We start from the raw sequence: 22,231 nt of genomic DNA, 5'->3' as shown, positions 1-22,231 counted from the left end.
CCCTTTGTTCTTTTTTATGATGTTGTTTTAGTTTGTTTTTCTTATGATGTTTAGTTTGTTCGTCAAACATTTCAAAACGGAAGGAGTACTCTGCATTCATATGCTTCCTCTGTAGTTTGTGAGTATTCATGTACTTCCTATGTAGTTTGGGAACTTGCATTTTATTTTTGAGCAGTAGTGGAATAACAACTAATATGCCGTTTTTTTAATGTATAAACTAACCTGAAAAATATGGAATTACAGAAAATGAGTTTAATCAGTGAGAAAACAAAACTGGGTTCATAAATTAATTCGACCCATCCAGTACTCCCTCCAGTAAAAAATATTTCAGGTCAATGAATTTGATTCGAGGCAGTATCAGGCTATCAGCTTTCCTTGGTGCATTTTTTTAGACGATTTTTTTTCTCGTGGAAACAGCAGATGATTTTAGCGCCTTCTTTCTTCGAAAGCGTCATCTCCTGGTTGGCAGTGCACTTCCCCTCCTCTCCCGAAAGCTGTCTTGTTTGCACGAAAGCGTTACAGAGCTACGGCGGCGAGCACCGGCTCCAACCCCTCCCCCGTCGCCGCGCCCGCCGGCGATGAGCTCGCCGGCAGAGCCCCCTCCACCGGAGCACCCCCCTACTCCAGCTCCAGCGCCAGCGCCCGCTTCCCCGCCTCCACACCCCGCCGCCTCAGGCAATGAGGCCGCCGCCCCACCAAAACCTAACCCCCCAATCACACCCGCGCCTGCCCGGAATGCCTCCGCCGCGCCGCCATCCGGATCGCCGGCTACCGCCGCCGCCGCAGCCCCCGTGCCATCCCGAAAGGAATCCGGGTCTACATCCGCCGCCGCCCCCGCGGCGGCGACCCGGAAGGCCTCGGGGGTAGCCGCCGCCACCACCGGTGTGCTACCTCGGAAGCCCCCCGGGACCACTGCCCCCGTCGCCGCCCGGAACATCCCGGCGACCACCGCGGCGTCCCGGACCGCCACGAGGGCCACCACCACCACTACCGCCACCTCGGTGTCCCGAAGGCCCGCCGCCGCCGCCGCCGCAGTGGCCTCCCGAATTCCCTTGAGGGCAACTGATGCCACGACGACCCACGCGGCATCCCGAAATCCCTTGACGGGAGCCGCCGCCGCCACCGCCACCGTTGCCGCGGTGGGGAGGGGCGGATTCCGGGCCGCTCCTACACGCCCGGAGGAGTACACGCCGCGGATGGGGATGGAGTTCGAGAGCGAGCACGAGGCGTACGAGTTCTACCGCTACTACGGCTGGAAAGTAGGGTTCAACGTCCGGAAGGAGTACGCCAACAAGAGCAAGAAGACCGGCGAGATCACCTCCCGGAAGTTCGCCTGCTCCCGCGAGGGCTACAGGGCCAACGTCAAGCGGGGCAACCACATGGTGCCGATGCCGGACTCGAGGACCGGCTGCAACGCGCACCTCGTCATCCGCCGCAAGAAGCCCGGCGCCAAGCTGGAGGTTTACGCCTTCCAGCCGCGGCACAACCACCCGCTCTTCGCTACATCCTGCATGCCCAATCCTCTGCAGCCCAATGTCGTGCACTGGACGACATTGCCCGATGCCGTTACGCCGCCTGATCTTCTGATGGACGGGGGTGAGGTGGGAGGGCAGAATTCTACCGAAGAGAATAGTACCGCGAGTGCAGGGGAAGGGCGCCGGCAGCCGCTGCGAACCAGGAGGCAATGGGAGATGAAGTATGGAGAAGCTGGTGCTTTGTTAAATTATTTTCAAGACCAGTCTCTGGCTAACCCCTCGTTCTACCATTCCGTGCAGTTGGATGTCGAGGATAAGGTGGCAAATGTTTTCTGGGCCGATCCAAGGATGATTACTGACTACAGTCAGTTCGGTGATGTTATTGCATTTGATGTGGTGTCTAGGAACAGTATAAGCCTCCGTCATTTTGCCTCTTTTGTCGGTTGTAACAATTTTGGTGAGCCTATTGTTTTTGGGTTAGCGCTCATGTATGACGAGACTGCAGAGTCTTTCCAGTGGCTGTTTGAGACTTTCTTGCATGCAATGTCTGGACGAGCACCCAAAACTTTCTTTTCACATCAAGATGCGGTTGTAGCAAAGGCTGTCTCTATAGTGATGCCAGACACAACCCATGTTATATGTGCATGGCACCTAAAGCATGCTGCAACGAGGAACATAAATCAGCTTAAAAGTGACAGTGATTTCATGAAGGAGTTCAAGGCATGCATCAATTTGTATGAAGAGGAGACGGAATTTCTCACTTCTTGGGATGCTATGATCAATAAGCATAACCTTCATGATAATGTATGGTTGAAAAAGGTATTTGAAGAAAAAGAAAAATGGGCTAGACCTTATATGAGAGGGGTCTTTTCAGCTGGAATGAAAGGCACACGATTGAACGACCGCTTCCAGTCTGATGTGCGGGATCATTTGAGACCTGAGGTAAATATTCTTTTATTGTTGAGGCATCTTGAGACAGTTATTAATGATAGGCGGCGGAAAGAATTGGAGGTTGAGTATAGTTCAAGGCTAAAGTTGCTGTACTTTAAAATTAAAGCTCCTATCCTGACACAAGCTTTTGAGGCTTATACCAATACGATCTTTCCGCTTTTTCAAGAAGAATACGAAGAATTCCAGTCAGCTTACATTGTAAACCGTGATGAAAGTGGCCCTTGTCGTGAGTATGTCGTTTCAGTTGTTGAGAAAGAGAAGCGATATACAGTTTATGGAAACCCTACTGAGCAGACTGTTTCATGCTCATGTAAGAAGTTTGAAAGAAATGGTTTCTTGTGTAGCCACGCGCTGAAAATTTTAGATGCAATGGATATAAAATATCTACCAGACAGATATATTATGAAGCGCTGGACAAAATATGCTAGGACTTTGATGTCTGGAGATGTTCAAGGTCAAGCAATTCAAGCAGATAAATTATCAGAATCCTCCAGTCGCTATCAATACATGTGCCCAAAGTATGTTAGGCTTGTTGCTCGAGCATCAGAATGTGAGGAATCCTACAGAGTACTGGACCAATGTTGGGTAGATCTTAGCAACAAAGTTGAAGAAATCCTACAGAAACAAACTTGTGTCGATGCAACTCTGACCCAGACTGATGTTCAGAACCTTAAGGTTTCCTTACCTTCTATTACAAACGGCACTCAAGCAGAAAATATCATGGACAAATCAAGTGGCACAACAGCAAAAGAGTCAAAGAAGAAGGGGCAGAAAAATAAGATCCAATCAAGAAATTGCATTGAAAAAGGTTTACGAAAGAAGCAGAAGGTTCACTCAGAACAACCTTCAGAGTATGCTTTGTTAGGTGGTTCTCAATCTGGAAACATGTTTCAGGTATTTTTCGCCAATTTTTTGTTTAGTCAAATTGTAAGTCTGAATATGTTTTTCATTTCAAACTATGGATTCGTCTGTTGTCTGGGATTCTACCCATATCCCACATTTTTTGGCAGAGAACTTTGTTGGGAAAAGTTTATGTTTTGCATTTTTTAAGTTCGCTTGTTGTACAGTTGTGCTGAGGTACTATTTTATCTGATATAAAGTTGTTGTCTTCATCACTTCATGTTAAGCTGCAATGTTCCATGCATTGGTGTCGATAATCTAACTTACTAACAATTTTGCATTATGCTGTGCTGCATTTTTTTACTTAGTGCAACAAATAGTCATGGCATTTTTCAACATGCAGGCTTTCGAGGGTCCTCCTAACATGTCCCCACTGGGTACCCAAACTCCGACCTATAAAACCTACAGGGTATGAAGTTACATACAAATTGCTTCCCTACATATGATGTTCTTTTAGTGGTGTTGTATTGGAAGTTGTTTATTTCCTATTAATCCAGGGGATTGAGATAGTTGTTTATTTCCTTTTTAATCTAGGGGATTGATCTTTCAAGTCCGATGGGCCCAATTAGCTATGATGAAATGCCCTCTGGCTTAGATCCGACTTTCACGACGGTATTAAGAACTTTTGATTGAACCCATTCTAGCCTTTGAGTATTGGAAATAGTACTAACGTGATTGACACTTTTTCAGCATCTAGGTTTTGCAACCTATCACACTTCTCAGGTGTCAAGTAGCAGCCCACACAACCAGGTAAATGATCATAGGATATGTGTGGGTGCCCTTCTATCACTTCACATGTAAAGCTTGGGAAATTATTGAAAATTTGTTTTTGTTGTTTTCTTCAGCAACCTGATGAGAATTTCTGCACAAAAACATCTGAGTTGAACAATCTCCATTCTTCTCTGTAGGCCTTGTAGATATGAATGCCTCATTGCAAGGTGCTGTGCTTCTCTCTTTTGAGCACAGCACGGAACATGTAAGCTCCATCTTGGCGTCTTGTAGATTGGAGGCTCGAGATGATTAGATGTCATCCATCGACTATAGATGGCATGGACCAGCTAGAAATGGGCATATACATCATTGGTATGTAGCAGTTCAATTAGTACAAGTAGCTGTAGTTACTAGCTACTCTTTCTTTCTTGCAACTTGAGTTGATTATTTCTTATTGTAGTTGGCAGGTTGGTACTAAGAGCTGGATTACCTCTTTACCTTAGCCTGTATGAATGTATATATATATTCTCAGATGTACAACTTGTAGGCCATAAGATGGCGTCTGCCTTTTGTGCGCAGGAAATGCTTCAAGATGTAACCACAACTTAACTTATGTCATTCCCCCTAGTCTTTCTGTTTTTCATTACCCTAGGGAGGTCGACTTATGTACATGACTACTGGGGCTGTCTGGTTATCTGTAGAATCACTTTGGACAAGAGGAAAGGATGAATATTTAGTTATTTCATTGATTATAGTCGACGTTGCATATAAACTACCTAGTGTTTATCTATCAAACCCTAAAAAAGTAGGGTCAAATTGATAGTTAGGTTTTAAAACAGGGTCAAAAGCGCAATTGTCTCTATTGCTAAATATCCAAAGGTAGGTCAGTGTTCAGTATAACCTACAATGAGGTCTAGAGGTCTGGCAATATCTAGCAGTTCACCTAGAGGCTGGTATTCTGATAGCTTAGGATGTAACATTTCACCAGTGTACTCACAAAATTATGCATACCAAGGTTTTCATGTTTTGGACAAATGTGATCAAAATACCCTCTAATAACAGGCGCATTCCTAACTTACTAGTAAACAAATGGTGTCATATCAATTCCATCTTTCATTACTAATTGAAAGTAAAAAGATTGTAGCAATAATTCCGATTTTCACTGGCCTGTATGAATATGCTGCTGCACTTGGCAGAGTTGATGAAAAACCATTGCTAACTGTAAACATGCCTAACAATTTGATTGTTATTCCTTAATTGTGTTCTCCTACCTTTCCCCCTGTTGTACTGACTATTGGATCCATAAATTATGGTGTATCTCTCAAGTCTCACCTTGTCATGTAAAATAAGAAGGTGAAAAGACGGAACTGTGGCTGGGCAGTACACAGTCAGAGAAGGGTTTAACTGAATAATACATGACATTGTCCTGAATGGTCCAAGTCAGAATGCCATATCAAGCATGGAGCTAATCCAACTCAACTGGTTCTTACTATCAACTTGCCTTACCTGTTCACCAAGGTAACCTTTTGTTTAGCAGAGACAGTTCTATTCTTCTATTATGTTCTGTTGTTTACTCATCTTGGCACTTATGTTTCTCAGATCAATAACCAGTTCAGTTTTGATGGAAACTGATGCATGATACAGGTTGCCTCTGGCAGATGGAACAGCCTATGAATCACATTATCTGTGGCAGCAGTAGCAGCAGCAGCAGCAACTGTATATGAAGAAAGAGACAGAACGTGCTCGTCAATCATCAACCTTCAGTGATTCGGTACCCACTGAACAACATGCCATAACTTAAATTCCTTGCAATCCAGGTAGTTAGTGTTATGACTTATGAGTTACTCCAGCTTACAAAGTTCTTATGTTGTAGTTGTAAAATGTGCCTACCTTAAAAACAGGTTGCAGGCTAGCAGCCAGGCTTCTCCCTTTTGTTTGCCAGTGAACAATTTTGCCTTGTATATTTAGGCCATGTGTGCATAATATGAGTATAACTATCAGGATGCCACACATTTCCACCGTTAGGCTCAACTATCCACTCTCATCTGAATTGCCCGTGTCTCAAAAACATCTTAATTGGTAATATTTACAAGTGTATGTGGTACACTGATACCAGATCTTACATATCACAGACACCAAGTATCTTTTAAGAGATAATCCATATTGTAAGGCTAGCATAATATCCTTCTTGGGTACATAGATCTTAATTACATGTTACAATACTGAGTTTATATTTAATATAAGACATGATCTCCTAGAGATCTTACATGTTATGCCTAGTTTTCTTAAAAGGCAAGATGAATTATAATGTTCTGATAGACAACTGGAAATTGCAAATCAACATACAGATTTATAGTGAATAAAAATATTGTGGTGTCACTGGATGTGAGCCTCCTGTGATAGCATTTAGTAGTCTTGGCAATGGAGGCATGTCGAGTTCAAGTAGACCCTCAAGAGACTGTACCACCTCGCCCATTGTTGGTCGATCAAATTCGTTATCTTGAATACACCAGCATGCAATTTTGCAAGCTCTTTCAACCTCAACGAGGTTCACACTGCCTTCCAAACTGGCATCCACAAGACTTCCAACGTCTCCATCGAGAAGCTTGCGTGCAGCTTGCATGGGAAAAAAGAATGAATAATCACCATCCCTGAAATTTTCATGACTCGAGTTCCTCCTTCCTGATATGATCTCAAACAAAACCATCCCGTAGCTGTAAACATCTACTTTTGATGTAACAACTGTTCCACTAATCCATTCAGGAGCCAGATATCCAATAGTTCCTCTCATTGTAGTCATAGCACGGCTAAATTCTCTCCCCAAAATCTTCGCCATTCCAAAATCTGCAATTTTAGGCACATAAGATGCATCCAGAAGTATATTCTCTGGCTTGATGTCACAATGTATGATGCAATCCCGACAACTAGTATGCAAGTAGGCAAGGCCTCTGGCAACTCCAATAGCTATTTGATATCTAGTTGTCCAATCCAAAACTATATCATTAGCCTTGAATAAACACACATCAAGGGAGCAGTTTGGCATGTATTCATACACAAGTAACCTATTATCACCTTCGCAACAAAACCCGACCAATTTAACTAAGTTAATATGCTGGATGATTCCAATTGAATTCACTTCAGCCCTGAATTGTTTCTCTCCCTGACGGGCTCCATCGAGCCTTTTCACTGCTATGGTAGAGTCGCTTAGGTTCCCTTTAAATACAGAACCAAAACTTCCTCCCCCCAATTTCTCTGAAAAGTTTTTAGTTGCACGTCGCAAATCAATATGTCGAAATGCAATGATCCCAATGCTATCCTCAGACTTTTCCAGTGGGTGAGCAATAATCCATTTCCCTTTTATCCTCCATAGTATCAGTAGAAGGGTAATAAGAAACAAAGTGCCTGTGCTTGCACCAATGGCAACACCAATTAATGTTCCACTCTTCTTCCTTTCTGAAATTTGCAATTCTTTTGCAGCAAGGCGAACGTAAAGGACTACCCCATTTCCATCAGAAGCAGCATCCAACAGTTGCTTTACATTATACAACTCATCATGCCAAATGGAGCAGCCATCTTCCCCATAGGAATATGCAGTACAGGAACAGTTGCTCAAGCAAACCTGTGAGCATTGATCTCCACTGGTAGCAGCCTGCACATTTTCGGCGTTGTTAGGCAACCTAATGCTTTGCATAGGGTAGAACTTATCTGTGAGGTCTGACCTGTCCTTGCTACTGCCACAACTTAACGGAGTATTCCTCATGCACCCTCCTGTTCGATCATCAAGCTCCCAATCCTTCGGTGATTTTACAGAGAAGCCCTTCATACAGTCGCAGAATGGGTTGTTATTCGGATCCTTTTTGTCGTCGCAGATTGTGAAAGGTCCACAGATTGCAAACACATCACAATGAACTATCGGCTGCCTGTAATGTATCAGCCAGTCTTGTGACCCTTCCAGCCACGTACCCGCGAAACCTCTCCCGAAGACATCTATTCCAGTGTGCACGATCGCTGTGTCATCACGCAAGGTGTATGTGAAGTAAGCCTCTTGGTCATTGTAAACAAATGTGAAATTTGGCAATGCAACTCCAATCATCTCTGGTGCTAAGCCAAAGTATCGGCCATTCCAGTCCCCGCTGGACTTATATGGCACAGTTGAGTTCCATAGCAGATGCCCATCCCCATTGAGCCCCACCTCCAATGAGTACATACCTGGGGCCTGGTCAATCGAATTCTTCCTAGAAACAATACGGCGGTTCAGGCCGGTGACCTTGTCCCAGCCAATCTTCGCACCGGCGAAAAGCGTATCTGTTGGGTAGTCGAAGCTCTGCCAAAAGATCTTGGACGAGTTTGAGGAGCTTCGTAGGACAAGGTTGCCATTGTTCAGAAGCACGGCAATGGTGTCATTGGTTGTGATGTTGGCACGGGTAGACCATATGATGGATTTGGTGGCATGATCCAGGATGGCCAGGTTTCCATCACCAGAGATCGTGAGCTCCGGTGAAGTGGGGTCCACCACTGGGTTATCGCCGTTGGCGGTCCACAGCAGGGTAAGTTTGGGGACCTTGTTGAACCATATGCCAAGGTAAGAGTTGTGGTTGTTGTAGGACTCATTACCTGGCTTCAAGAAGCCGAGAGCAAACTTGCTGTTGTTGGAGACAAGCCTGTTGCTGCCGGCAAGTGCTTGGCTGGGTGACACGGTATCTGTCGCGGCGGAGCTCGCCAGAGTGTGCAGGAAGAGGAGTACGATGCCAAGAAGGACATGACGAAGGAGAGGCATGTGGAAGCAGATGATGAACAAGGGAAGGAGAAGTGGAGAACTGAAGGAGGAATGGTATTGAAGCTAGCTCACACACAGTACGATTCTGCAAGCCGGTTCTGTTGTTGTTTAGAAATCAGACCAGCGATTAGTTCAGCTCGCAGATTGGCAAGTTAACGTGGTGGTGTGGGCACTTTGTCTCAATCACTAAGTCCATGTCAACTGACGACATCGTGTTTAGCCTGAAACAAACCTCGAGAAGTATGATAAGCTATCTGAATAATAATCTTCTCATGTTGGTCAAACCTCAACGCTGGAGCGTTTGGACTGAGAAATGATCCCTGCCAACTATTTCAGACAGAAAAGGTTGTTTTATGCCTCTGCCATCAACACGCAGGTTAGTAGGTATATTATTTTAAGTGAACTCCTTTTAAAACATTGCAAAACACTGGAAGTTCTTTCCTCACACCAATGCAGTGGATTTACTTTGTTCCAATTTTTTTTCTTGACCAAGAAATGGTTTCAGGTCCAAATGAAAACTTCAGTTAGGAGACAGAATTTTTAGTCTAGTTTCCAGTATGATCAAATCCGACATTCCTTCTCCAAAAGCAAATCGGTCTGATTTTAAGCACAGACCATGACCGAGGGATGTAAGATGCAAGAATTTCTGAAACGAAGCAAGCATAGGAATTGATTGACCTTGTACGCCTGATGAGTCAGGAGCCACCCAACGAGTCTGACATGTTTCGGTTGGGCTTCAGATTGCCAGAGAACATTGAATTTGTTGTAACTTGATTGTGCCTTGAAATCGCATGTTGTATTTGTACGTCTTGCAGAGTATTATTCCCCATTTGGCTGATCGATCCCCTCCAAATAATGTCATCAGGTTCATTTGTATATTGAGGAGGACTTGTTGGAGCATATATTTCTCAGGGTGTGCGGCTGTACGCCTGTAGTATGTGTTTGCTGAGAAAAGGGCGTGAAAGGGAACAGAACTGTGGCTGGGGCTTGCAGACAAGCGTGTTGAAAACCGATCAGTGGGACACCGGAATTAATGGAGGCAAAAACGAAAAAAATGGTTAGCACATTGACTTTGGCCTTTAGAGCATCCCAGCAGTTCCGGCATCCCATCTTCCATCCAGGAAATGGCGTATGGGGGGAGAAAATCCGGCTCCAACGGATACGCCATATGGGCCTCCATAGATGGCGCATGCGCTATTCCCGGAGAGAGAAACGCTAGATTTGGTGTTTCTCTCTCCTCACGCCATCCCGCAACCACCGCTGCCATTTGTTCTCCCGTCCCCATCCGGATCGAGATCGAGGAAGAGGTGAAGCAGTGAAGGTAGATCGAGTGAAGGTACCTTCGGCCGCGTCGCCTTTCCGCTGCCGCCGCCACTTTGTCCGGCTGTCGGCGAGCCGTTCGCGCGCCCCTCCGCTCCGGCTGGCGGCGAGCCCCCCGCGCCGCCCCTCCGATCCGGCCGGCGGCGAGCCGCTCGCGCTGACCCTTCGCCTGCGCCGACCCTCCGCTCCGGCCGGCGGCGAGCCGCTCGTGTCGCCCCTCCGCTCCTCCGCCAGCTCGTGTCTCTCGAGCTCTCTGGAGTGAGAGAAGGGAGTGAAAGAGAAGATAATGATGAAAAAAGAAAAAAATAATATTAATTGATGGTAGTTGAAGGATACTATTAATATATAGGAGGATGTGATATAGATGATGTAATATGGATGATCTGTTGGAGTGGGGAGAAATATGGGGAGAAATATGAAGGAGGAATCTTTTTTGGATGACCATCTATATAGCCATATGGATGATCAAATTTGGACGAGCTGCTGGGGATGCTCTTAAGGGCCCTTTGAATCGTAGGATTGAGAAAACGTAGGAATAGGAAAAACACAGGAATGACCGTTTGATTGAACCACAGGAAAAATATAGGAATTGGATGAGAGAGATAGACTTAAAGGAAAGTTAGCAAGAGGTTGAAGCTCTTGCTAAATTTCCTCCAAAATCTCTATAGGATTGTCCATTCCATAGGAATTTCAAAGGATTGGATAGTATTCAATCCTTTGTTTCAAAAGGCTTCATAGAAAATTTTCCTATAGGATTGAAATCCTCTAAGGGCCCCTTTGAATCGCAGGAAGGTAAAAACGGAGGAATAGGAAAAACGTAGGATTCTGACAGGAATGCAGGTGTAAAACAAAGGATTGAAAAACATAGGAATGATCGTTTGATTGAACCAAAGGAAAAACGCAGGATTCGGATGAGAGAGATAGGCTCAAAGGAATTTTTCCAAGAGGTTGGACCTCTTGCTAACTTTCCTACAAAATCTCTCTATGATTACCCATTCCATAGGAATTTTAAAGGATATTATAGGATTCAATCCTTTGTTTCAAATGTTTTCATAGGAATTTTTTCCATTAGATTGAAATCCTTCAAATTTCCTAAACTTTTCCTACGAATCAAAGGGGCCCTAAAATTCCTATGTTTTTCCTCCAAATCAAAGGGGCCCTAGCTATGTTATCATGTGAAAATCGTTGCGTAATCATGGGTGCTCGAAGGCCACCAAATTTCCTTGATCACCATGTGTAACAGAAGTGCTTGCTAATGATTTCAGCCTGTCGTTGAGTATTTTATCCAGTTTGACCTTTCTCCGCGCGATAATCGGTTCAAGTGGCCCTGTTATTTTCTGATTATAAGATTTAGATTTTATCTCAGTTTCTGTTAGCACGCCTTTTTAACTATTAAAGGGAGCATTTCATGAAAAACTTTCTTATAAAAAAGTTGTTTTAAAATATTAAATACATTTATTTATAAGTTTATAATAATTAAAACTTAATTAATTATGTGCTAATAACTTTCCCATTTTACGCACATCTACTTAATCTACATACCTCATATTACTGATGGAACGCTCGTGATTTCCACAGAGAGGGCGCATCGCTGGGCTGGGCTGGGCTGCACTGATGCAGCCACTGCAACAAGGAATAAGTTCACTTGGTGACCCTCAAAAGTAATTGAAATCTAATCCATGACCCTAAACCACAAAACCGAATATCTTACCTCTAAACTATGGAACCGGTGCAATTTGACTCCCTCAACGGTTTTGGAGGACGGTTTCGCTGACGTGGCAGTATTGACCGGGTCTCCTTTACACGTGACGTTGACGTGGTGTTTAGGTGGCATTTAGAATTAAAAAATATGTGTGGGACCCATTTGTCATTGACACAGAAAATAGATTGTAGGACCCATGTGTCCCTTTTTTCTCCCCCTCCCTCAGTTCCTTCTCTCTCCTCGCCGCTCCCTCTCTCTCCCGCGGCGGGTGGAGACGGCGGCGCCCGGGCTGAGCTGCACTGCGGCGAAGACCACATCAGCGACTGCGGGAGGCACATGTGGCGGGGTACGGCGAGCTCGGCGGCCGCCGACTAGGTCTTCGACGCCGTAACCGGCGGGCGGGAGGGCGGGCAGGTGAGGGCGGCGGCTCGTGGCAGTGGGAGGACGAGGGGAGCCGGCAACAGTGCGAGCGGTGGCTGAGGGACGGGGGCCGGCGGGCGGGAGTCGGCGGCGGTGGAGGGAGGGCGGGCGGGGGAGGGCGACGACGGCTTGTGGCAGTGGGAGGACATAGGGAGCCGGCGGCGGCGGGAGGACGGGCGGGCGAGGGCGGCGGCGGCTTGTGGCAGAGGGAGGACGAGAGGAAGCGGCGACGGCGGCGACCGGATCATGGCGCTTCTCTTCTCGGTGGACGGCGTGAGGTGACCTTCTCGGGTGACGGCGTGAGGTGACCTCCTCGGCGGGAGGTGCGGGTGGTGGTGGTGTGAGAGGAACGGTGAGCGGCGCGACATGGACTCCAGCCCGCCGCTTCAGCTCCAGCCCACGGCCGTCACCGCTCTAGCTAGCTCTCGCCGCCGCCGCTCGCTCCTCGCGGACGGCCGTAGGGGAGAGGGAGAAAGAAAGAGAGAAGGGAAGGGAGGAAGAAAGGGAGAAGATGGCAGTGGGCCCTATAATTGTGTGCGTGTGAATGACAAACGGGTCCCATGTATAACTTTTTAATTGAAATGCCACCTAAGCGCCACGTCAGCACACAGACTAGGTCAATACCGCCACGCAAGCGCCACGTCAGCGAAACCGTCCTCCAAAACCGCCGAGGGAATCAAATTACACCGGTTTCAATAGTTTAGGGGTCAAGATATCCGGTTTTCTAGTTTAGGGTCACGGATTAGATTTCGATCACTTTTAAGGGTCACCAAGTGAACTTATTACCTGCAACAAAGCATGGGCCGCGAGCGCAGAAAATTCGCCTGGAAGGGAAGATGGGCCGGGCCAGGCCGGGTCGGGTCGGCGCCGATGGCCTCTTTTCCGCGTTTCATTTGGGCCGCACCGTTCGTTGGCGTCGTGGGCGAGATGACGACGGAACCTCGGGGCGGCGAGCGGCCGCCGGCGGCGCCGCCATTCTCGACGGAGATGGTCACACGCGCGGCGGCGGGGGATCTCTCTCTCTCTCTCTCTCTCCCCGTGGTAAGGTCTCGACTTCCTACTCCTTTTTGTCTCTGCTCTTCTACGTTTTGTGGTGGGGGGATAACATCTCGTCGAATAGATCTCCTGATCTCCCTTTCGCCGCAAAAGCTGAAGATTCCGGTAGAAATCAGAGCACTGAAGGGGAACACAAATACTCCCTCCGTTTCAAAATGTTTGACACCGTTGACTTTTTAGCACATGTTTGACCATTCGTCTTATTCAAATGTAAAACTATATGTGTATATGAAAATATATTTAACAATGAATCAAATGATATGAAAAGAATAAATAATTACTTGAATTTTTTGAATAAGACGAATGGTCAAACACATACTAAAAAGTCAACGGTGTCAAACATTTTAAAACGGAGGGAGTATATATATATTTGGGGGATGCAACCTGCCCTGCATTTAGCTGCACGCGTAGTAGCTTAACTGTACTCCTGTTCGATTATGGGTGCTGCACGAGGTCGGCCACCATTATTGCTCGTTTGCAACTAGAGAAGATCGACCAATTTCCTGCTGCGTTAGGTTGTGGAAGAACTAGAGAAGATCGACCAATTTCGTGCTGCGTTAGATTGTGGAAGAACTGCTACTATCAGTAGGAATGTATGTAGGATAGATATCGTTTCAATCTTTGTGGTTGGTTGTTGGTACCGTACAACTGCACAATACATTATCCAATCCTGTGAGGTGTCCGTTCCAGCCAGATGGGTGCAATCTTGATTTGACAAGAGGTACCCAGTAAATGATGCAGAACTGTGGGAAAAAATATCATAGGAATTATACCTGTCCAGTAAATGCTGTGAATATAGGTGCTGAAAAATCGATTGTACCTATCCGGTAAATCGATTGTGAGTATAGCGGTGGCCACTGAGAGTTAGTTTTGGTAATTTATTTGATATTTGCAACCAGCAAAGATATCCTAGTGGCTGAAATTCTAGAGAGAGGTATTAACTGCTTAACTTTTAGAAGATCTTTTGGGAGTGAAGAGATGAATGCATGGTGGGGATTGAGAATGGTAATAGAGATGACACCTCAACAGGAGGGAGTAGATACCCTGACCTGGGCATGGAGAGGAACAAGGGCTACTCATCCAGGTCCCTGTACGGTGTATGCTTTGACATTTAGGGGGGTACATTATAGTAAAGGGATGGAAATTATAGAGCTCCTTGCCCTAACACTTTCTACGGTTGGCTAGTAGAGATAGAATCCAGTCTGCTGTACAATTGAAAAAAAAAAGAAATTAGGAGGGTTCAGAACATTGCATGCTATGCAAGTGCTGGAGGATTCGCAACATATTATCTCCAGTTGATCTGCAGCAAATGGTGTGTTATTAGCGATGCTTTGGGTTGGCAAAGTTCTCCTTTCTCTTTTGATCATTTCTTTCACCTTGTTATTGGGAGAGCTGGGCGTAAAAGAAATAGAATTCTTGTATGTGTGTTGGCTGTTGGCAGTTGTGGTTATTCAGGAATGACATTATGTTTAGAGAGAAAGTTTACATTCACCCCTAATAATTGTTTTTCGAATTCTGTTCCTTATGCAATGGAAGATCTTACTGAAGTCATCTGAAGCAGAAGAAATGGAAGCTCTGATCATGGTGATCCAAGGCACTGGACAAAATTTGAGGACTATCAAGATCTGGAGTGGGTTGACATCAGTCTTTGGTGAAAGTTTATTTGTGGTTGTCACTTTAGCCTTAGCCAGGTGTTTTGTGATGTCTATAATGTAGCTTTGAGCATGCAGGTGCTTTGGGGATGTCGGTGCCCTGTGATGTATAGACAAGCTGGAGCCCCCAGCAGTAAACCTGTAAGGCTCTTATGCTTTCAAAAAAGCTTTTCAACCTTTCCTGTAAAAAATATATAGCAGCAGCAGTTCTATTCTTCTATTATGGGTCTGTTTGTCACAGCTCCACCTCCAGCTCCACCTCTTGAAGCTCTACCAAACAGGCCCTATGTTCTATCAGTATCTTGGCACTTACCTTCCTCAGATCAATAACCAGTTAAGTTTTGATGGAAACTGATGAAGTATACAGGTTGCCTCTGGTGGATGGAACGGCCTATAAACCGCAACTATCAACAGCAGCAACAACTGTACATGAAGAACATGAGACAATCAAACGTGCTCATCCATTATCAACCTTCAGTGATTGGTAACCACAGTACGGTACGCCACAGCTTGAATTCCTTGCAGTTCAGGTAGTTAGTGTTACAACCTATGAGCTACTCCGTCTTGCAAAGTTCTTGTGTTGTAGTTTAAGAATGTGGCTACCCTTGAAAAAACAAGTTGCAGGTTAGCAGCCAGGCTTCTCCCTTTTGTTTGCCAGTGAACAATTTTCCCTTGTATGTATAGGCCACATATAGGCCATGTTTGCATAACATGAGCAGAACTGTCAGGCTGTCACACATTTGCCAATGTTAGGCTCACAATCCACTATCAACTGACGAGGCAATCGCCCCTGTATTTCTGAAAACATCTCAATTGGCAACATGAAAAGTGTATACGGTACACTAATACCTAAAGATACTACATAGACACCAACTATAATTTGTTAATAAGGCTGGCACAATCTCCTTCTTGGGTACAGAGATCTTAATTACATGTTACGGTACTGAGTTTATTTAATACGAGTATAAGACATGATCTCCTAGAGATCTTACATGTTATACCTAGTTTTCTTAAAAGGCAAGATGAATTATAATGTTCTGTCAGACAACTGGAAATTGCAAATCAACATACAGATTTATAGTGAATCAAAATATTGTGGTGTCACTGGATGTGAGCCTCCTGTGATAGCATTTAGTAGTCTTGGTAATGGAGGCATGTCGAGTTCAAGTAGACCCTCAAGAGACTGTACCACCTCGCCCATTGTTGGTCGATCAAATTTGTTATCTTGAATACACCAGCATGCAATTTTGCAAGCTCTTTCAACCTCAACGAGGTTCACACCGCCTTCCAAACTAGCATCCACAAGACTTCCAACGTCTCCATTGAGAAGCTTGCGTGCAGCTTGCATGGGAAAAAAGAATGAATAATCACCATCCCTGAAATTTTCATGACTTGAGTTCCTTCTTCCCGATATGATCTCAAAAAAGACCATCCCGTAGCTGTAAACATCTACTTTAGATGTAACAACTGTTCCACTAATCCATTCAGGAGCCAGATATCCAAAAGTTCCTCTCATTGTAGTCATAGCACGGCTAAATTCTCTCCCCAAAATCTTTGCCATTCCAAAATCTGCAATTTTAGGCACATAAGATGCATCCAGAAGTATATTCTCTGGCTTGATGTCACAATGTATGATGCAATCCCGACAACTAGTATGCAAGTAGGCAAGGCCTCTGGCAACTCCAATAGCTATTTGATATCTAGTAGTCCAATCCAAAACTATATCATTAGCCTTGAATAAACACACATCAAGGGAGCTGTTTGGCATGTATTCATACACAAGTAACCTATTATCACCTTCGCAACAAAACCCGACCAATTTAACTAAGTTAATACGTTGGATGATTCCAATTGAATTCACTTCAGCCCTGAACTGCTTCTCTCCTTGACGGGCACCATCAAGCCTTTTCACTGCTATGGTAGAGTTGCTTAGGTAGCCCTTAAATACAGGATACCCACTCCGGTGCCCTCTAATTGTAGTAGAAAATAATCTGAACCGTTGATCTCATTTGATCATAGGGTTCAGATCTATTTCTACTACCATCACACTTAATGGTAGTAGAATTGTGGAGGGATATTTTTGTCCAAAAAAAAATATTTGCGGAGGGATACTTTTGTCTTTCCCGGGCTTCAGCTGCCGCCGCCCTGCGTGCTGCTCCTCCTGCTGGCCATCCATGGCGCCACCGCCACCCGCTCGCCGCCGTGACGACTCGCAAGGGGAAGCCTTCGTGGACTGGATTGCTGGAATGGGTTTCACGCAGAATTCCAACAAGATGGGCCTATTCACATTACATTAGCTTGGGTAAAGAGGAAGCAAAGCACAAATTTAATGGATCAGGCTCACAGAAGTTGAGCTACTTCTTTTCATAGCAAATTCAGATTCTTGATTCTGGTATAGCAATAGAGCATACTGTCCATCTCCAAATTAAATTCTTGATTCAGATTCAGAATCAGATTCTTGATTCTGGTGAAGTCATCCACGAAAATTAACATTACCGTGCCTGCTGATGCTGAGGCTACAGAAGCTCATGCTCTCCTGCACCAGCCTCCTCAACAGCCGGCTCCACGCACGCCTGTAGCCGTCGTCGCGGCTGCCACCACCGCCGGCGGTGTCGTGCGAGAGGAGGTGGAACCACGCGGGGCTCCTCTGCACCGCTGCCCCTGTGCGCACGCCGGAAGTCTTCAGGGTGGCACCAGAAGCTCCTGCGGCGGGGAAGCGGGTAGACGCCGGCAGAGAAGGGGAACTGAACAAGAGGGGGCGCCGGAGAGTATTGCCACCGGCGGAAGGGAACGTGATGCACAAGCGCCGGCGGCGGAAGGAGTCGCTCTCTCCACCTCCGCTCGATTGCGATGGATGAGGAAGCGGTGGCAGCACTGCTTTTCCAGAAACATCCGAGCGATCCACGACAAAAATAAATTAAGTGCCAAATTTATCCCAAATCTACCTCAGTACTTTACTAATCTACCCTTAAAAATAAACGGTTCAGATTAGTTCTACTGGTAGTATATACTACCGGTAGAAAGCACCGGAGCATTGCTCTAAATACAGAACCAAAACTGCCTCCCCCCAACTTCTTAGAAAAGTTTTTAGTTGCCCGTTGCAAATCAATATATCTAAATGCAATGATCCCAACGCCAACCTCAGGCTTTTCCAGTGTGAGAGTAAACCATTTCCCTTTCCTTCTCCAAACTATCAATAGAAGGATAATCAAAAGCAAAGCGCCACCGGTGCTTGCACCAATGGTAACGCCAGTTATTTTTCCACTCTTCTTCCTTTCTAAACTTTGCAACTCTTTCGCAGCAAGGCGAATGTAAAGAACTTCCCCGTTTCCATCAGAAGAAGAATCAGATAGTTGCTTTACATTGTACAACTCATCATGCCAAACAGAGCAGCCACTTTTCCCATAGGAATAAGCAGTACAGGAGCAGTTGCTCAAGCATGCCTGTGAGCATTCATCTGCACTGGTAGCAACCTTCACATTTTCGGCACTGTGAGGCAACCTAATACTTTGCACAGGGTAGAATTTATCTGTGAGGCCTGTTCTGTCCGTTCTACTGCCACAACTTAACGGAGTATTCCTGATGCACCCTCCTGTTCGATTGTCAAGCTCCCAGTCCTTTGGTGATCTTACAGAGAAGCCCTTCATACAGTCGCAGAACGGATCCTTATTGTCGTCGCAGATTGTGAATGGTCCACAGATTGCATACACATCACAATGAACTTCAGGCTGCCTGTAATAGATCAACCAGTCCTGCGATTCCTCCAACCATGTGGCCACCAAACCTCTGCCGAAGACATCTATTCCGGCGTGCATGATCGCCGTCTCATTATCCCAGGTGTATATGAAGTAAGCCTCTTGGTCATTGTGGAAAAATGTGAAATTCGGCATGAGAGCGCCTGTCATCTCCGGTGTTAGGCCAAAATATCGGCCGTTCCACTGTCCGCTGGACCAATACGCTATGGTTGAGTTCCATAGCAGATGACCATCCCCATTGGGCCCTAACTCCAAGGAGTATATACCAGGAGCTTGATCAATCGAGTTCTTCCTAGAAACAAGACGACGGTTCAGGCCGGTGACCTTGTCCCAGCCAATCTTCGCACTGGGGAAAAGTGTATCTGTTGGGTAGTCGAAGCTCTGCCAGAAGATTATGGATGAATTTGAGGAGCTTCGTAGGACAAGATTCCCGTTGTTCAACAGTATGGCAATGGTGTCCTTGGCAGTGATGTTGGCATGGGTGGACCATATGATCGACTTGGTGGCATGATCCAAGATGGCCAAGTTTCCATCACCGGATATTGCGAGCTCCGGTGAAGTGGGGTCCACCACCGGGTTATTACCGTTGGCAGTCCACAGTGGGGTTAGCTTGGGGACCTTGTTGAACCATATGCCAAGGTAGGAATTGTGGTTGGTGTAGGACTCATTGCCTGGCTTGAAGAAGCCGAGCGCGAACTTCCCGTTGTTGGAGACAAGCCTGTCGCTGCCGACGAGTGCGTGGCCGGGAGACACGGTGTCCGTGGCGGTAGAGCTCGTCGGAGTCCGTAGGTAGAGGAGGATGAGGAGGAAGCCAAGGAGGACATGATGAAGGAGAGGCATGAGGAAGCAGATGATGAACAAGGGGAAGGCGTGGTGGAGGACTGAGGGAAGAGTGGGATTGAAGCAGATGATGGTCCTGCAAGCAGCTTCAGTTGCTGTTTAGAAATCAGACCTTGTCAACTGACGACGTTGTGTTTAGCCTGAAACAAGCCTCGAGAAATATGATAGGTTATCTGAATAATAAATAATCTTCTTATCTTGGTCAGACCTCAACGCTGGAGCGTTTGGACTCAGGAATGATCCTTGCCAACTATTCCAGACAGAAATGGTTGTTTTATGCCTCTGCCATCAACACGTACGCAGGTGAGTAGGTTTATATATTCTTCTAAACCTTGCAAAGCACAGCAAGTTCATCCCACATACCAATGCAGTGGACACTGTGGACTCTACTTTGTTCCATTTTCCTTTCCTGAGCAAAAAAATGTTTCGGGTCCAAATGAAAACTTCAGCTAGTAGACAAAATTTTGTCCAGTTTCCAGTGTGGCACACGAGATCAAATCTGACATTCCTTCTCCAAAATCAAATCAGTTTCATGTTGAGCACAGGATGCAGGATGTCAACGCTCAGGTGCGGCTGTATATAAGTACGTGACTACTCCCTCCATCCTATAAAAATCCAATTTCTAGTTATGATGCGGCTAGAAGTTTTTTTTATAGAAATAATGGAATACTCCCTCCGTACTCATAAAGAAAGTTATTTAGGACAATGTTTAAGTCAAACCTTGGGAATATAAATCATAAATAACTCTCAAGTTGTTGAGTTTAAAAATGTAAAAATTATATGTATAGATTTGTCTTGAAAAATACTTTCATAAAAGTATACATATATCACTTTTCAATAAATATTTTTATAGAAACAAGAAGTCAAAGTTGTGTTTTGGAGACCATGCCGCTGTCCTAAACGACTTCCTTTACTAGTACGTAAGGAGTATGAGTTAATGCTGGAATAGTGTACATCTCTTCTTGGTCATACCAAAGCGTGTTGCAAACCATTCTTATGGACTTGGACGGCGGAATTAAAGGAGGCAAAAATGCTGAACACATTAACTATATTATCATGCCAAATCGGTGCGTACATCATGATACGGGACTATGGGTACTCGAAGGCGTGGCACTAACCACCAAATTTCCTCGATCGCCATGTGTACCAGGCTACCAGGCCCTGTTTGGTTCCATAGGCTAATGTTCAGCTCTCATCTTTTAGTCTCAAATTAGCCCTCAAGGATCCAAACAGGTGGACTAATTTTGAGCTAATGTGAATTAGCCCCCCTCAAAACATTAGCCCCTCCAAAGAGTGCTAATAGGGCTAATTTTGTGTGGGGACCATAAAAAAGCAGCTCTCTCTCTCTCCTTCTCTCTCATCTCTTTCTACTCTCTCTCCACCTTTTAGTCTTGAATTAGCCTATGGATCCAAACATATCATGTTAGGCTAATGTTTAGCCTACCAATTCATGACTAAACATTAGCTCTCAAAATTAGCCCTGGGCTAATCTTCCAAACAGGGCCCATGAGTGCTTGCCAATGAGCACAGCTTATCATAATAGTGTGATTAAGTATATTTCACCCAGTTTGACCTTTTCTCCGCGCAATCATCGGCTGAACCAATGGAAAGCACGCACGAATACATGGACTTTGGCAGATTGAAAATTGTATTTAAAGCGTAACTATTACTCCCCCCGTTTCATAATGTAAGACTTTCTACCATCACCCACATTTATATAGAAGTCTTACATAGTTAAACGGAGTAAGTAGGAATCTTTAATCCTGACTAATCTATACTTGTATACACTCACGTTGAAAAGAAAAGAAATAATACTTACCAATTACTAGGGGTGAAAACGGTACGGAAACTTTCCGAATTCCAGACCTATTTTTGAAAACGGAATCTGTCGGTCGGAATTTTTCAGAAACGGAAACGAATTTGGAAATATTTTCTCGGAAATGGAATCGGAAATGATAAGGGTAGTTTCCGTCGGAACTCGGAATCGGTCGGAAACTTTCCGGAAATTTTCTTGGAATTACTAGAAATTTTGTGATCGAAATACCCTGGATTCTTTTTTTAAGCACTAAATAGTGAATACCATGGTGTTTGTCTGTTATTATTTTAAAAAATGTTTGTTATGCAAATCTAAAATTATATAAGAATATTTTGTACTACATTAGAATTTATCAACAACATTACTCTTTTAAACATAGATAATTTATTCAATTGGATTTATCAGTTTGAGGGGGTTTTTATTCCGATAAATTTTCGTTACCGTATTCGCGCCGGTTCATTTTCGCTCCGTTTTCGGTTTCTATAATATTCGATTCCGTTTTCGTATCCGAGGTTTCCGATTCCGAAAAAAAATATGAAAACGAAAACGATAAGGATGGTTTCCATCCGTTTCTGTACCGTTTTCACCCCTACCAATTACTCCTTACCATTCGTTCCACTGGTGATTGGTTTAGGGCTTTGGCAGTCCTGATCCTCACGAATACGATGGCCTTTGGGCTTTGGCAGATTGAAAGGTTACTCGTGATCGATTTTTTTGTTTTTATTAGTTTTAAAGATTTACAAAAATAAATTCTCATTTTGAAGTTCTATAGAAATATAAATATAATTTGCCTTGGTGCACCCCATGCATCACTAAACTTTGCACCGTGGTAATTCTGTAGGTAGCCCCCTCCCGC

At 45.0% G+C, this 22,231-nt stretch overlaps 4 protein-coding genes and 1 long non-coding RNA gene across 10 annotated transcripts; 2 read left to right on the top strand and 3 right to left on the bottom strand.

Moving 5' to 3' along the window:
• Positions 1 to 453: 453 nt before the first annotated feature.
• On the top strand, positions 454 to 9,650 carry LOC4335832 (protein FAR1-RELATED SEQUENCE 5). Of its 5 annotated transcripts, XR_010741121.1 has the most exons (9): positions 454 to 3,320; positions 3,670 to 3,735; positions 3,861 to 3,938; positions 4,017 to 4,076; positions 4,235 to 4,409; positions 5,391 to 5,555; positions 5,682 to 5,808; positions 7,515 to 9,190; positions 9,320 to 9,650. XR_010741121.1 is itself a non-coding variant. In XM_066310145.1 (5 exons), the coding sequence occupies exons 1-5, from the start codon at positions 579 to 581 to the stop codon at positions 4,241 to 4,243; spliced, it is 2,955 nt and encodes a 984-aa protein (XP_066166242.1). In that variant the 5' UTR covers positions 465 to 578; the 3' UTR covers positions 4,244 to 4,782. The 5 variants fall into 5 exon arrangements, 1 of the variants encoding a protein (XP_066166242.1); XR_010741120.1 differs by lacking the exons at positions 7,515 to 9,190; positions 9,320 to 9,650 and having other exon boundaries at positions 5,682 to 6,068; XR_010741123.1 differs by lacking the exons at positions 5,391 to 5,555; positions 5,682 to 5,808; positions 7,515 to 9,190; positions 9,320 to 9,650 and adding an exon at positions 4,505 to 4,782.
• LOC107280791 (G-type lectin S-receptor-like serine/threonine-protein kinase At2g19130) lies at positions 6,241 to 8,814 on the bottom strand. Its single transcript, XM_015780935.3, has one exon. The coding sequence runs from the start codon at positions 8,812 to 8,814 to the stop codon at positions 6,388 to 6,390; it is 2,427 nt and encodes an 808-aa protein (XP_015636421.1). The 3' UTR covers positions 6,241 to 6,387.
• Positions 9,651 to 12,207: 2,557 nt separating the features above from the next.
• LOC136356216 (allergen Asp f 7 homolog) lies at positions 12,208 to 12,624 on the bottom strand. The gene has a single exon (XM_066309810.1). It carries the CDS (start codon positions 12,622 to 12,624, stop codon positions 12,208 to 12,210), a length of 417 nt encoding a protein of 138 aa, XP_066165907.1.
• A 541-nt stretch (positions 12,625 to 13,165) lies between these two features.
• Positions 13,166 to 15,818, top strand: LOC9270521 (uncharacterized). Of its 2 annotated transcripts, XR_010741118.1 has the most exons (3): positions 13,166 to 13,297; positions 14,849 to 15,105; positions 15,332 to 15,818. It is a non-coding gene; the product is annotated as an uncharacterized lncRNA (long non-coding RNA). The 2 variants fall into 2 exon arrangements; XR_010741117.1 differs by having other exon boundaries at positions 14,849 to 15,818.
• A 196-nt stretch (positions 15,819 to 16,014) lies between these two features.
• On the bottom strand, positions 16,015 to 19,581 carry LOC107280641 (G-type lectin S-receptor-like serine/threonine-protein kinase At2g19130). Its single transcript, XM_015779348.3, has 2 exons — positions 18,003 to 19,581; positions 16,015 to 16,903 (listed from the first exon to the last, which is right to left on the bottom strand). Exons 1-2 carry the CDS (start codon positions 19,557 to 19,559, stop codon positions 16,040 to 16,042), a joined length of 2,421 nt encoding a protein of 806 aa, XP_015634834.1. The 5' UTR covers positions 19,560 to 19,581; the 3' UTR covers positions 16,015 to 16,039.
• Between the last annotated feature and the right edge of the window lie 2,650 nt (positions 19,582 to 22,231).

The sequence above is a fragment of the Oryza sativa genome, chromosome 4 (assembly GCF_034140825.1).
Source record: "Oryza sativa Japonica Group chromosome 4, ASM3414082v1".
Lineage (NCBI taxonomy): Eukaryota > Viridiplantae > Streptophyta > Magnoliopsida > Poales > Poaceae > Oryza > Oryza sativa.
The sequence above is the reverse complement of the archived record's forward strand: the minus strand, read 5'-3'. Positions and strand labels throughout refer to the sequence as shown.